We start from the raw sequence: 16276 nt of genomic DNA, 5'->3' as shown, positions 1-16276 counted from the left end.
TGACATTTTGATCTTCTAAATATCTAATATGGTCTTATACTATTGCCGCATAAGTATCTAAGCTGAATTGTATTTTATGATATCATAATAACGACCTTAGGGAATATGCTAAAGCACTTTCAGGCTTTCAACTACTGATTATATGCAAAAAATTTGGGTCCAATCGTGTTCTAAAGTGGAATGTCGATGAACGCGTATCAGCTGATGAATAAGACGAAAACTACGCGCTTTCTCACCTTTTCCTCTTAAGTTCTTGTGTGATTTTAACTCACAACCAAAGAGTTAGAATAGTATTATAAGATTCTGCTAAATTAGAAATAAAAAGTTAAGGATTTGATTTCTGATAACACATATGTTAAGAAGGATAGTCACACACCTAAAAAAGTTAATTTCTTACTCGAGTGAAAAATATTATTATAGTACATAAAAAAACTCACTAACTCATCCTGGCTATGGAATCAAATAATACATACTTTAATATATTGAAAATGGAACTAGAATATTTTGGCACCCACCTATTAAATGTATGGTTTCAAACTACAAAAACATTTAACACGTCCCAACATAATATAACATTGTGGTTGTGGTGTATTAGATTTTATCAAGTCATGTTGTGTGGCACCAAACAACATCATGTTAGATACCAAAATTTAAACCACAAAAATAATAATAATCACAACTTGCATTACAATGATCTCAAACATATAATTATAATAATCTTGATGCAATCACAACTTAACTTAGCTTGCATTCATCATTCTCCAACGGCGAATGTATTACAATCAAGATAAAAAGAAATGCAAATCAATAACACATGACTACTTTTCTATTATAACTTCCTAATGTATATTATATTAAAAATATATAATAATTATACTAATATAGTGGTATAATGTTATACTATAATAATAGTAAACATTATACTATAATAATATTATAACTTTCTAATAGTAAACATTATAATATAATATTATCAAATAAGCAAATCTTAAATCATTGTAATTATAATGTTTTTGGAGATATAACTTTCCTCAAACACCCTTAGAAAAATGTTGTTTTTAATATTAGTGACTTTGCTTAGCCATTGCGCAAACTTCTTAATTTCTTATTGTCATAAAAAGTGTTTAATAATGAGAATCGTAACTAATCTTTTTAAAGAACATACTCTGTCTTTCTTTGTTATTATTACTCTGTTGACAGACACATCATACATTTTATTCAGCAACATCACTCATATTAAAGATTTTAAAATTAAAAATACAAAAGTAATACTAGCATTTTATATTAAAAATTCATTAGAGTTGGGTGATGATGACTTAATATATCTCATGGTTGAAAGCTTAGATAGGTATTTATGAATTAACATTAATGTACTCCTTGTTTTAAAAATGAGACTTGAACCTACCAATTTGTACAACCAATTCCTTACCAATTAAGCTAATTTGCATTCACTATGAGGTAAAGAAATAAAACCCTACAATAAATTAAAATATTAAAACATAACCTTCTTAAAATTAGTAAAGAAAAAGTATTCATTAAAACATAATAAATATGGTAATGTTACATTGCAAATTCACATTTTTATATAAAAACAAACAAAAAAAACTTGGTAATTTAAAGGGCACACATGTAAGTTAGATGGGGAAGCCACTTCTAAGATAAAAAATAAAGGAAAAGGTATTAAATTTGTTTATTTAAAGTCAATATATAATAAATTTAGTCGAATAGTGAGAAAATAATTTACATATTGAAAATATAAATACCAACATATTATTTATCATTATATTAATTGTTATGGACACTAATAAAATGAAAGTGAAAAAATGTATCGAGTATGTCAAAAAAAAATTTATATGATTAATACATCATCAATTATTTATATTTAATTATTATTAAATATAAAAATATAAATGATTACTTATGTATAAATCTTTTACATGAATACTCATGAAATTTATTATTATATGGAGTAAGGAAGAACATAATATAAAAAGGATAAATGTTTGTTAGATACATAATTTAATAAGATTCTTCTCATATGGGAAAGAGACAAATTATCTCATTTAGTTTTTAGAATTTTTTTTCCACTAGTAGGTGAGAATTTTAAACATATTTTTTTTTTAGTATTATCAATATATTACCACCCTTTTTGTATAGAATTAGTCTTATATACCTCCTAAGAAAATATCGCTTATAAATATCAAACTCTTAATATTTAGATTGCCTCGTAATATTAATATAATTTTATATTACTAGATCGATATTTTATCAATATTCCAAACATCAGTTGACACAATATATTTTTATTCCCACGTAAAATATGGTGCATCTAATTTTGTGAAAGACAAGCGCAGAGAACAATAGAACATGAAGAAGTGGGGTGGGAAAGTGCATTGACGAATAAAAGCAAAGTTTATTATTCAGCAGTGGAAGTCTACACTGTATTTTTCTGCACCTTCTCTCTCTAAACACCAAACACACACTCTCTCTCTATATAATACCCCAAATCTCCTTCAATTCCTTCCCTTTTACCTTCTTCATCCTTCAAAGTTTCATTGCTTTGTTCTGTTCCTTCATTCCCACAATGACCAATTAATGGAAGCGCTGAAACTCTAGTTCAACGCTCCAATAACTAAGTGTTCTTTCTTCGTCTTATGGCATGCCTCAAGAAGAAGAAGAAACACTGTGTTCAACGCCAACCCAACTTTTCAATTTTCAATTTTGACACACTTCATGGCAAATCACATAGTGTGCTTCCACTTTTTTCACCCCTTGTTTCTCTTCTTCCCTCTAATTGGTACTTTCTTTCTCTTCTTTATTATTTTTCTGTTTACAACTTACAAATGTCTGATTCAGTTAGTCATTTACTCTATTCGTTTTTCATTAGTTTCTATCCATATTTATGATTCTGTATGTTCAATGAATCCGTTATAGTATTCATTTTTTTGTACTGCGGTATCCTCACCTTTTTTGGGTAAGGAACTGATCTTTTCGGCGGTTCGTGAGTGCCCCGCCCCTCCCATTAGAATCTAGTGGAACCCTTACACTACTGGACCAACACCTTGATGATATTGTTTTATTTTTTATTTTAATTCTTGGGGTTCTTCTCTTGCTTGTTTTATTTTCATCCTCATATCAAAATTTGCAACTTTTTTTCTGAAGACCAATTTTTTTCTCTTTCTTTCAGTGAGAGGGTTTTTAACTCTTTTTGCTCTGCTTTATTATTATTTTTCAATAGATTTATGTTGCTTATCTTTTAAGCTATCATTATAGTAACATCCATGAATCTTTTTCTTTCCAAGTTTCACTTGGGACCACTATTCCAATTCGATCAATTTGTATTTATGATTATGGTTGCTTTTTCCTTTTGAGGGATTTTTAAAGGTTAGTTTTTTGCATTGTTCTGTGCATCTACTTAGTACCAATTTTGTTCATCTTAGTGTGATTGATCAAACCAATGATGCACTATAGAACTTGCTTTTGTAGCATGTGGTTTTGTCAACTACTAAATCATGTTAACTAAGCTCTCTCCTTGCATATTTAATTTCAGCATCCTTAACAGTTCAAGCATTCACCGGAACCTATGGTATAAATTATGGGAGGATTGCAAATAACATCCCCTCACCTGATGAAGTTGTTCCTCTTCTCAGAGCAGCAAAAATAAAGAATGTTCGAATTTACGATGCTGATCACAGTGTCCTTGAGGCCTTTAGTGGAACCGGGCTTGAAATTGTTGTTGGACTTACCAATGGACAGTTGCAAGACATGAGTGCGAATGCGGACCATGCTTTGAATTGGGTGAAAGACAATGTGCAGTCATTTCTTCCTGGCACACACATTGTCGGAATCGCTGTGGGGAATGAAGTTTTGGGTGGGGATGACTTAAGTTTGTGGGGAGATCTTCTAGGTGCCGTCAAGAATATTTATAATGCTACTAAGAAACTTCATCTGGATGACCGAATTGAGATTTCTACTGCAAACTCATTTGCTGTTTTTGCGAATTCATACCCTCCCTCCTCTTGTAAATTTAAGGATAACGTTAGGCAGTATATGAAGCCGCTGTTGGAGTTCTTCTCACAGATCGGCTCTCCTTTTTGTTTGAATGCTTACCCTTTCCTAGCCTACATCAGTGACCCAGACCAGATTGATATAAATTATGCTCTTTTTAAACCAACAAAAGGAATTTATGATCCCGAGTTTCGTCTACATTATGATAACATGCTTGATGCTCAGATTGATGCCGCTTACGCTGCTTTGGAGGATGCCGGATTTCACAAAATGGAAGTCATAGTTACTGAGACAGGGTGGGCCTCTGATGGTGATCAAAATGAAGTTGGAGCAAATGTAAGTAATGCAAGGACATATAATTATAACCTGCGTAAAAGGCTTGCAAAGAAGAAAGGAACCCCACACAGGCCAAAAAATGTTGTGAAGGCTTACATTTTTGCAATTTTCAATGAGAATTCAAAGCCTGGGCCAACCTCTGAGAGGAACTTTGGACTATACAAGGCGGACGGGAGTATATCATATGACATTGGGTTTCATGGACTTAATGCTGGAGATTCATCTCATTTGTCTCTTAAGGTACTATATATTTCATTTGATGCTATATTGTTTCTTTTAAAGCTCATTTAGAAGTTGACACTTGGAGAGCAAATATTTTCCCATAGCAGTTCTAAATATTGTTTGCTAATACATGGATAAGTTATTTTCCGACATTCAAGATTTATACTTCTATCTAGAATTGGGAAAGGAAGGGAAATGATATATTTCTTAATTACTTATTTCTGAACTCTGAAATTTATTTAAAATGCTTTGGACTGGTTTGTAACTTGTAAGGTGCACCTTTCTCTTTGATAATATCCTAACTTCCAATTGTTTGTGGATGCATTACCTTAACTAAATTATATAACTCTCCCTTTTCACCTCCTTCCTTATAATTTGTATCTTAGTAAATTTTCATCTCATAAAAGTGGTCAATCTAAATTGCTGAGAGACAGCTTGAGAAGAGAACGAATAGTTATAGGTGCATTGTTAACAACGGTTTAAAAGCATACACTTTGAGAAAGTAGGAATGTTTGAAAATTAGAATTGCACTGATCTTTGTAGATTATCTTCATAGTTTGTGAATAACATTATATTAATTGGTATGTATTACTTCAAGAGGGGCAAAGGTAGAGGTGGTTAGATCTCGAGTGGCCCTTTTCCTCAGTCATTTTTTGGGTACAGACATAATAATTTTATCCTAAATCATGTTTATTGACCTCGGATTATGAAATTTCTTACAACCTCTCCTTATGGTGCTTATTGATTCCTATTTGGTTTTACTTGGCAGAACATAATTAATCCAGGTTTGTCCCGGTCCTACGTCATGGTGTTCTTTCTATATGCTTTGATTCTGCTGAATTTCTGGTGTTAATGATACTGATATCTAATGACATCAACTGCCATGGCAAATCAGTTCCTGGTAATGAAGGGTAACCCTTGGACTAAATTCTTGTCTCAATTTAGATCAAAATTTTACCATTGGTTCTCATATTTCATAATGCAATATCTGAATGCTGATGGTTTTCTTCACATTCAGCAATTCCGTAATTATTTACCCTTGTAAAACATTTTCTCATTCTTTCTCTAAAGTTTCAGATTTGTTTAAGGATTTAATATTTATGGACAGACAGAATAAGAATTTTGTTATACTATCAACACATCATCGTAATATTTACTATTAAACAAACAATTGAAGAGCTGATGATTTCAGAGTAATGAATTGTCTTTGTGTTTCAATAATAATATTTACAGTCCAACGTTAACTTTTGTCATAAAATTTGTTCTTCCAACCATTTTGATCAATTTACCATTGAAAGATTAACATGATCACACATATTTCAATGGGGGGAATAACAAAGAATGTTAATTGAATATGGTAAAGAATATAGTCGCAAAATTGATGTTGTAGCACTTGCGTAGAACAATCGAAAAGCCAATAACAAGACTCGTAACAATTGTTTTCGGTAGAGTTTTAACTTTGAACCTCTATTTCTTAAGTTATAAAGCGCAAGTCGTTTGTTAGTTGCGACCTTTTATGATATAAATAGTGTAATTACTCACCTTAAGATATATACAATGAAAATTATATGAATTAGAAGATTAATTCAAAGAAGGGGTTGGTACAAGGCAATGTTAGATTTTCATGTATTGTACAAGTCAAAGACAATGTTATATATATATATTAGTGTTGTTAGGACCGGACCGGACAGTCTGATCGGTTTGATCGCTGACCGGACTTGAAACGGCTCTGGTTTGCCGTCTTAACCGAATGAGAGTTGGATCACTTTGAACCGGAAAAAATCCGGTCCGACCATGTTAAACCAGGTTAAACCGGATTAACCCGGGAAGTAAACTGGATGGCTCAATTAAAAATAAAAAAATGAGACAATGTTCTAATATTTTGTTTTACTTCGATAAAAAAAAAAGATAAAGAAATTTTCCTTAGAATGCTCCCAGCAGCTGATTCCACAACCTTTCACATCAGATCACAAATAACCAAGGGAGTGAGGAATACAAGTGAAAAATCTATATAAAATATGCAGTGATAACTCATTAATCTACATTATATTCCATGTAAAGCGGAAGCCTCCATGTTGGAAATTTCCACCATATTATCTATGATATGCTTTCTCACAAAAGTGGTCCCCATGATGGAATGTCTTTTGTTTATGCATGTCGTAGTTATTACCTTTGATTGAAGAAGAGAACAACATTAAAAAAATATAGTATTGAAGTCCATGATTGACTCCATCTATCTATCTATGTTGATGGATGGTGTAAAAACAAAGAAGCGGGGAAATTGTAAACGCTACAAGTCAAATTGATTTGGTGAGAACTTCACTTATAGTCTTACGCGGCTATCACTCTAAATTTATGGAAGTCACATATTCCTCTAAATCAATTTTCGCAAATTAGCTGCACACCTGCACCGCCCAGTACTAAGAGATGGAGGAAGGGAACTATATTGTCTGATCTGTCTCTTCCATGATAATAAGAGTACCACAATGGTAACAAAAAAATTATTCTTAATGAAATAAGCACGTTTTTTTGTTTTGGTAAACTAAATAAGCACAATTTTTAAAGTTGTGAGTCAATATTAAAAAATGAAAAAAATTGTTACAAGAGAGAAATATGAATGTGGAGTAGGTTTATGGGTTTCATTTAAGAACGAAAATAGAGTTGCACCATTAGAAATAATTCGAAAAGATATATCTTCTGTTAGTTGGATGTATCATAAAACCAATTCTACCTCTTGTGTTTGCTAAAATTGGTATTTAATTTGTTTCTTATCTTTAATGGACCATGTCATATTACTTCAGTTCAAATCCTAGAACGCGTTTTCACACCAGCCTTTTCCTATAAATACCAACACAAACATTGGCATTTGTATTCATTCACAGGAAGAGAAACTTAAAAAACAAAACACAAACATTAGTCTTAGAAAACAGGGGCGATCTTCCATTAAGAACACGAGCCATGACAAGGAACATGAATACCTTTGTTATTGTGCTCCTTACAATAGCCACTCTTCTTCATGGCTCAGTAGCTCAGACCAGACACGTGGTTGGTGATTCCACAGGCTGGACCATCCCTTCTGGCGGTGCTGCCACCTACACCACCTGGGCTGCTAACAAAACTTTCACCCTTGGCGACACTCTTGGTAAAATATTACACATATCTTATAAAACACTCCATTTATGATAGATAGTTCGATTTATGTAGCCACACTATCTGTCGCGAATTAAGTCTTGGTTGTTGTTCTCATCTTTGTTATCTTACATATGCAGTGTTCAATTTTGCTAATGGCCAACACGATGTAGCAAAGGTTACAAAATCTGATTTTGATGCTTGTAACGGAGGCAGTGCTTTTTTCACCCTCTCCACCAGTCCAGCCACCGTGACGCTTAACGAGACGGGGGATCAATATTATATATGTGCCTTTACGGGACATTGCTCAATTGGTCAGAAATTGGCAATAAAGGTTACTGAAAAAGGTTCAACTAGTACTCATTCCCCTGCTCCTCAGCATAGTGATTCTCTTTCACCAAGGACTAGTCCTGTTGCTGCACCTGCACCCAAAATCAGCAATGCTATTCCGCCATTGACACCGGTTCCAGAATCAGCACCAGCTCCATCCACTAGAGCAGTGACTTACACGGTTGGAGACACCATAGGGTGGACCATTCCTAATAATGGTGCTTCTGCCTATGTCACTTGGGCTTCTCGCAACAACTTCAAAGTTGGAGATGTGTTAGGTATGTCCTCAAACCCTTTCATTCTTCAACATTTCTTCAAGTTTAAGCTAATAGGTAAAGGTTTACTTCATTATTCCAAAGATTAGGGTGTTCATATTTAATTGGTGGTAGAAAATAAAGATCAAAACTTTTAATTGTTGGGGCGTTTTAAATCTCTCAAGATCTTAATCATGGCCATAACTTTCAATGTTCCATAAGACTTCATGTTCTATAGAGAACTAAATTGAAAGTTTTACTCTTTCTGACAAACTTTATTGCCAAAGAGCTAACTCAATCTAAATAGTTTTACTGTATAGCTTCAATATCATATCATAAATCCACTTTTGTAAAACTGTCATGTGAAGGTATATATAATTTAATTATATCACTGACACTAAATAGAATCAAAACTGCTGAAATTTAAAAAATAATATAGATTATGTTGTTCAATTTTGACATGTGCAGTGTTCAACTACCAAATGAATGCACACAACGTAGAGGAAGTGACAAAGGAGAAGTATGATTCATGCAGCAGTGTCTCTCCAATTGTTACATACAACAATCCACCAGTGAGTGTCACTCTTAACAAATCTGGTCCTCATTATTTCATATGTGGATTTACTGGACATTGTTCTGCTGGTCAAAAGCTTGCCATTAATGTCTCCGGCACCGCCACCGCCACCTCTCCATCCGCCACTCCTCCTTCCACCTCCACAACTTCATCATCCCCTTCTCCTACAAATGCAGGTGGTGTCAGCCCTCCTCCACAGAACTCTGGTGCTGCTTCTCTAGGATCTCTTGGAGTATATGTTGTCCTGCTTTCTATTGCTACTGCATTCTATTATTAGAGTTAGGATTGTTGTGGATTTTCATTTATGTTCCTTCTCATTGTCTTTCATATACATATATACATTCAGTTTACTTTAGCACTTTTGCTTTTTTAATTTCTTTCATGCAGTTGTGATCTATAATGTGAATAATTCTATATCATTCTCCAAAATAAATAAGTTATTGAAACTTCTATATATATTTTAAAGCATTGGATATCTTTACTCTTTTTATTAGATATTTTATTTAAGGAATGATAGAAGGATTTTCAAATATAATTATTGGAGGTATAACAAAAACTCAATAAATTTTAGTTTGATGAACGAATTTATAGTACCTACCACCTTTTACAATCACATTATGTTTGGTTGTGGAGAAATTGTAACCTTTCTGAGATGAGATTCATAACTTACCCTCTTAAAAGTAGTTTGGTTCGAAGAAAGGAGTAACATGTGGGGTGGACATCCGTTATGTTATATGGAGTGACACACTTTGTGGTATAACATATGTATTCCCTAACCTATGGGAGTCATTTGACCTTGTTTTTCAATGGACAAGTCTAGTCTTTTGAAGATTGATATTGAGTTTAGCCGAGAGATAAATACTTCAAAAAATTAAAGGAAGTAAATTTTAATAACATATTTATTCTTTTAATTATAATAAAATTATACTTTTGGCATTAAAAAACAAAAGAGAAACATACAATTGTCTCTCGAGATGATTTTTTTCATCGAGTTTACAATAGGACAAAAGCCACGAGATTGATATTTTGAGGGTATGCTAATTAATGTAACCCTCTTGATAGATATGGAATGGTCCCAGTTATTTTATCAATAACAATTACTGCTTTTACCTAAAAGCAATTGGGTCCATACCTCCAATCGAAAAAACTGTCATCAGCTTGATCCAGTATACTTTTTTATTCGTGCCATGTATAGCTTTATTCTTTATCACACGTTCTAGATACCTGCTTTTAATTTTGGCATCCATGTAGGACCAGTTTAAAGAAAAAGGCATGCCTATAATTATTTATTGCCAAATGGTATGTGAAGAAGCTAGTATGATCACAATTACAAAAATTTGAGAGACAGGCCCTGAGTAGCTATAATCTGAGAAATTATTATAATTCAGAAAGATAAAAAATATATGATACCTCTTAAATTATATGCCTTGTAGTGCAAGCATCAACTTATTTAATTTTTTATAACCACATTCTCACCCCCTTTTATATTTGAAAAGCATGCATAATTTTCCTTTTCCTTAATAGTAAACATGTTCTTAATGTAGCCCATGAGCGTTCACGATGTCAACTTTGCTGACTCAAATATTTACTAAGATTGTCCCCTTGTCCAGCTTGATTTTAATGTCTCTTCATGTAGTGTCTTATTATTTGTGGAAAAAAGACTTTAGCAGTACATATTATGTTTTTAAAAAAGGAAATGCTATATACATATCATTAAGTGGACCAAAAGATATAACTAAAGATTCTAACTATTCAATTGAGTAAATTTGGGTAACAAAAGACGTGTGAGTTGATATGTTGATGTATTTGTACTTTGTGTATCGTTACAGAAATTGTAACAATAATGTATTCTCGCAAGATACTTAATTGATTATGAGTATGATTATGATTCTTTATCTATTTATGAATGTTTAGCTTCATTTATCTTTGTTTAGATTTATTTATAAACAAATGAAATTAAACATAACAAAAATCAGTTTTGTTTTTGTGACAACTAGTTTTCTTCTAGTAATTTTTAATTACTTACATTTTGCCTTACTTGTTATCACCACCAATTTTCTCTATATCACATTCTATATAATTTAAAGGGCACGAACACGATGGCAGTGTATTTAGACACTTCATTATTAGATCAGATACAATGCACGAAAGATGTATATACTGTATAAGTTTTATATACTGTCATTGTAACATTTATCATTGATATTTAATTGTTGTTGACTTTTTAAGAAAAGTAATCCAAATTAATGGTATATGATAGAATACATGTGGTATGAATCTTTACATGGTCAGTTTATGGATTTTACACTCTTTTTGTCAATGTGCTGTTTGCATATCTTGTTCAATGAAAATACAACCACAGTAAGCCTCGAAATGAAGCAGCTGTGGAATTTGAGTGGGTTTCTTTTTTCAACTTAAGGAGTGAAACAATTGTGACCTTTTGTTTTTGTTTGTTCGGGCTTATACACTGGCGAAGCCAGTGCTTGTGTGCGCTTCATTTTTCTAGACTATTGGACTTTGTCATTAGATATACCAACTTTTTTGTCATATTATATTATTATTACAATTTAGTGGCAGACCCATTTAATTTTTTCGAGGGGTTTTGATTTAATGATTTTATATTTTGGGATTTACTTGATGTGTTTGTTTGTCCCAAATATTATATGGCTATTTTAGACTCAGCACTCAAATTTTTATTTTCTTAAACTTTCTTTTAACCTGTCAATTTGAGACTTGCTAATTTCCAACAATATATACACGGAAATGTACTTCTTTAGTTTAACAAAAGAAGAAAGAACCAACAAAGCGTTGGTCTAGTAATATAAAGTCTCACTGAATCGCCAAGATTAAAAGTTCGATTCTTGTGAACGACACTTGTTGGGAGGAGCAGTCATGGACCCCGAAAGGGACTAGTTTCTTACTCAAAAAGATAATACCACAGAAGAAAGGGAAGTAAAGTAGTAAAAGAAGGGAACGTTCAGAACATTTACCAAAAGAATCCCGAGATAATGCAAAAGAAGTATCCTTACTGATGGCCCAATTAATGTAAATACCCGAATGGTGTTACCATTGTACTAAAAGTAAGTGCAACGCAAGTATCAAAGGCTGATTAGTGATTACGAAGAAAAGCCCATAAAGAAATCCCACTTTTTCAAAACAAAAAGGCCAAGCATACACAATACTGGTGTGACATAATCTTTATAGAGTTGAGTTAGACTCTGAATTTGGATGTCTATTATGCAAATGTTAATACTTGCAAATTTGCAATTCATAGAGACATCTTAATACTTGTTATATTTGAACAAAGTCTTAAACTCTTCAAGGAATTCGACCAGAGAGAGTTGAAATGGATTCATTGTCCATATCAAAGCATGCAGACTGCTAATGTGATGTTAAAGACCAGACAAGTTATTTGATCTTGAAAAATTCTAACTTAGGCATTGCCTACTAGCATTCTCAAGAGATAAAAACATGTCTAACATAGCCTACACAACATTATACATGTTTAATATTCAATGGACCACCTATATATTCAATTAACCACCTATGATAGGTGGTACCTAACTAGGAATTACACATTCATGTTCTCTGTTGAGATGGTTTAAGCCCTAATTCCTTCTCTCCCGGTAAGGTCTTAGCAGCTGCCCCTCTCTCTTTGAGGTTGCCTTGACAAAAAAATAATAAATTTTAACCATTTGACAACATTCTAAAGTTTTCTCACTCATTCTTTTCATTTGCTTCCTATTTCTGAATTTTACAGTATGATTGAGATCCAGTTTTTTGCATGTTGCAGTTATAGTTTATGCTATGTAGTAATTTTAATTTCTCAAGCTTGAACTGATGTTATCTTTTGTCACAAATCACAAGATAATGAAAAACACACTTTAAGGCATCTTGCTCGATAATTTGCAAAGAGACACTGCCAATGGCCAGAAGATGATACTTGGGCCGAGGGGGCTAATCTTGACTGAGAACAGAAATTCCAGTTAGCAGATTAAAGTCTTAGCACACTGAACCAGGGCAGTTCAGATAACAGGTATATTTTTATATAGCTGTCATATTTTTGCTATGCATCAAACTTTTATTAGAGCTTCCGCAGGGGTTTATATCATATGATTTCTTTTAGACACCCCATTTTAAAAGTTTTTTTTATTTTGATCTTTTGAGAGCCAAACAAAATAAACAACGCAAGATATGATTTTATAAACATCTCTCATTTGCAGCGATGCAATTAAAAACTCAATGGCAACTTCTAGAATTTCTCACAAGCAGAGCTACACATAAAGAGAGTCTACAAAAATGATTCAGCGACATTTTGGATCATCTCGAACTGCTAATGCACATATGATACAACAAGAAAGACTATCTACGAACCTGGCCTTTGGGATATCAGTAAACTGATTGGATGGGACAGAGCTACTCAGCTACACATAAAGTCTACAAAAAAATGATTAACGACAATTTGGATCATCTCAAACTGCTAATGCATATATGATACAACAGGAAAGAGTAACTAAGAACCTGGCCTTCGGGTTCTATCAGTAAACTGATTGGATGGGACCCCTAGATACCGGCAAAATTGCCCATCTTCCTCACTGTTAACTGCAGGTGCTTTGCGTTTCCGCAAAGTTGCCTCTAAGTTCTGATCTTCACCCTCTGCATTATATTTAGTATAATTGGCGGAGTCAACAGCACCATATCCTGTCTCCCTAGGGTAAAAACAGAGCTCTTTATTTTTCTGATTGGATAGATGATTCCACTTTCTGGAGTCCTGAGAAGCTCCTATTCCAACATCGTCCATTTCATATGCCAAGCTACCTTTTCTGCTCATTGTTGGATGCAAAGATTGACCCAACCTCAGAGATAAATCACATAACCTATCTGGCAGTTCCTGATGAGTGCCAACAGCAGTTTCTTTTGCAATTCTGTTTGGAGCATGTTGGAACCTACCATATGGGAAGTTATCTATTCGACCAATCCCAGATGCCTCGGGGACTGGAGTCATTACTGGTCTGCCAACAAAGATTGTTTCCGAACACGTTTTCTCTAGGTTGGTCGTCCTTAACTGAGGCTCTTTAGCTTCATTGCCATAGTACAAGGGGTAAACTGAACCAAGGTCCATCGAGGATTTAGTTTCTATTCTCAATGGCTGCTGGTGCTGACCAGAAGGAAAACTGTCTGAGAAGGGGTAGTTACGGGAACCCACAATTCTACTATTTTGGCGAGCATGCTGTTTAGAATCTGATGCAGGAATTCCAGACACAGTAGAATTTGTGACTTTTGTATAGTTTAAGGGATTGCCACCAGCAGGTTTAGGAGGCCCAGGAGGAGGAGGTTGTTGAGTTCTGGGGGCAAGGTAAGTCCGGGGATTACTGTGTCGATCACTTCTCGGAGTTCTCACAGGTTTGCAGCCCAGGTTAAGTGCAGCTGATCAGCACAAGTACCATACCCAAAAACCAAAAAAAGAAATAAAAGGACACATCACTGGCAGCTCAAAATAACTAATCTGCGAGTCTACAATACTCAACATTCTACACTCATATTCCCAAATGACACAAATTAACACATTAAGATTAAATTTTGGCACAGAGTCGTAGAAGTGGATCTGAGAAATTGAGAGTACCTTCAACACATGGGGGCAAAAGGTCTCCAGTCTCTGTGGTCTGGTCTATCCTTATGATTGTGTTAATTGCATCGTTGAGGCGTTCCCAGAGTGTATCAACATTGAGATACTCTTCCTGAAACAAAAATACAAAAGCAAGAAAATTAGCAAAAAGGGGTTTATACAATAGAGCAAAAAGATCTAAGAACCCCACATTCCTACAAGTATTTGTGAAATATAAAAACCTCAGAAATTGCTTTGGAGTACAAAATTTCTTCAGCTTTGAGAACAACAACTGGGAGCTTCTCTTGCCATTCCTTGTTCTTCTTAGTAGCAGGACTATGAGCGTCATTCACAACCCTAATCAAACACGTGGTGAGCAATAAAGACATGAACAGAATGCACAAGCATAAATAGAGGGGTGAAAAGGGAAAACCCAGAACCTGAAAATCTGTTGAATGATGGAACCTCTCAAGGGTTGGTGGCGCTCACTGTGCCAAGCTCTCCTCAAACACTCGTAAGGCCTTGGCCCTGGCCGTGGCATCTTCAAAAAAACAACACACTCACACAACACACGAAAATATGTGAAGAAAGAAATGGAAACAAATAATTGAAAAGGGTTGTGTCTTTGTGTTGGGTCGAGAGGAGCTTACATACAATACTGTGCACAAACAGTAACATAAGTGGTCTTTTCTTCTCTCTCTCTACATGGGATTTTGTTTTGTTTTGGTTTGGTTTGGTTTTTTTTATGGTCAATTAGTACTTACTACTTGCTTTGCCATTTCTCTGTCATTTCATTTCCCCAATTTTGAATCACACAACACAAGTCACAACCCTTAGAACACTTTCAACGCTGTGAGCAAAATGACAAAACCCCATCTTATATCAACTTCATTATAAAGTCATGTAACCATAGACAATCCGGTTATATCAGTTTCCCTCACACTCTTACCTTGTGTACCCAAAAAATATAAAGCTACTATTTACCCGTACTCAGAATCTTTTTCTCCTTTACCTTTTAATCCCCAAATAATCAAATATTCTTTTCACCGCGGGGTTAAATTTTGCTTCAGGATCATGATGGCGATGCTTTTATTTTAGGCACTACTCCATTGTTTTTTCAGCTCTGCTGGACTCATCTGCCACTTAAGGAGTCCACATGGGGTTCTGTGAAATTGTAATTTATAAGTCAAATTTCATGTGTTTCTCCCACCACTACATGTTAATAACAAACTAGTACTATATCTACATATTTATATTTTGGTATATTTTTTGTGTGCACAGGGTGTCCAGTTGGATTATGAAACATATTAATATTATATCATTATTCTGTTTTTAAAACTGAATTTCATGCTATTCATTTATTAATATTGGATTATTAATGATAAATAAAAGGGAACATTAATATTTGTTAGTAGTGAGTAGGTGCATTGAAGGCACAGACATTGATGGGTAAATAAGGCCTTGAACGTGCTGAAAACAGCCTTTGACACAACACTGACGCTGTATGGGCCTTCCCCACTCCTTCATGTCACGTCCACTCTTGACAACTGCTCTACAAAGCCGAACTCCTTTTTTCAGTTTTGAACTTCCACCTTTTTGAAGCATCCACTTTCAACTTCCATCTTTTTTTTCCTTTTGGTACACTAGTATTAGTAATTTAGTAGTACTACTTCCTATGCCTACTTTTACAAAACTAGTGTAATCCCCCCCTCACGGCACAGTTCTGTGTCTTCTTTCTACTTGTTACTTTAGATTATGTAGTACTTTACATAATAAAAAATTAAATTTCTCTTGACTGGTCTCATGAATCTCTCCCCA

General features: G+C 34.0%; 3 protein-coding genes across 5 annotated transcripts; 2 read left to right on the top strand and 1 right to left on the bottom strand.

Annotated features, from left to right (window-relative positions):
* LOC109362911 (glucan endo-1,3-beta-glucosidase 14-like) lies at positions 2362-5602 on the top strand. The gene is made up of 3 exons (XM_019608996.1): positions 2362-2797; positions 3551-4584; positions 5336-5602. The coding sequence occupies exons 1-3, from the start codon at positions 2734-2736 to the stop codon at positions 5417-5419; spliced, it is 1182 nt and encodes a 393-aa protein (XP_019464541.1). The 5' UTR covers positions 2362-2733; the 3' UTR covers positions 5420-5602.
* Positions 7432-9240, top strand: LOC109361772 (blue copper protein-like). The gene is made up of 3 exons (XM_019607312.1): positions 7432-7708; positions 7836-8303; positions 8748-9240. Exons 1-3 carry the CDS (start codon positions 7525-7527, stop codon positions 9128-9130), a joined length of 1035 nt encoding a protein of 344 aa, XP_019462857.1. The 5' UTR covers positions 7432-7524; the 3' UTR covers positions 9131-9240.
* Positions 13033-15471, bottom strand: LOC109361538. 3 transcript variants are annotated; one of them, XM_019607020.1, is made up of 6 exons: positions 15109-15471; positions 14899-14999; positions 14701-14815; positions 14477-14591; positions 13375-14280; positions 13033-13290 (listed from the first exon to the last, which is right to left on the bottom strand). In XM_019607020.1, exons 2-6 carry the CDS (start codon positions 14997-14999, stop codon positions 13274-13276), a joined length of 1254 nt encoding a protein of 417 aa, XP_019462565.1. In that variant the 5' UTR covers positions 15109-15471; the 3' UTR covers positions 13033-13273. The 3 variants fall into 3 exon arrangements, with proteins under 3 accessions (XP_019462565.1, XP_019462564.1, XP_019462566.1); XM_019607019.1 differs by having other exon boundaries at positions 14899-15470; XM_019607021.1 differs by having other exon boundaries at positions 13033-13227; positions 14899-15470.

The sequence above is a fragment of the Lupinus angustifolius genome, chromosome LG12, assembly GCF_001865875.1.
Source record: "Lupinus angustifolius cultivar Tanjil chromosome LG12, LupAngTanjil_v1.0, whole genome shotgun sequence".
Taxonomy (NCBI): Eukaryota; Viridiplantae; Streptophyta; class Magnoliopsida; order Fabales; family Fabaceae; genus Lupinus; species Lupinus angustifolius.
This window is presented reverse-complemented; position numbering and strand designations above follow the sequence as displayed.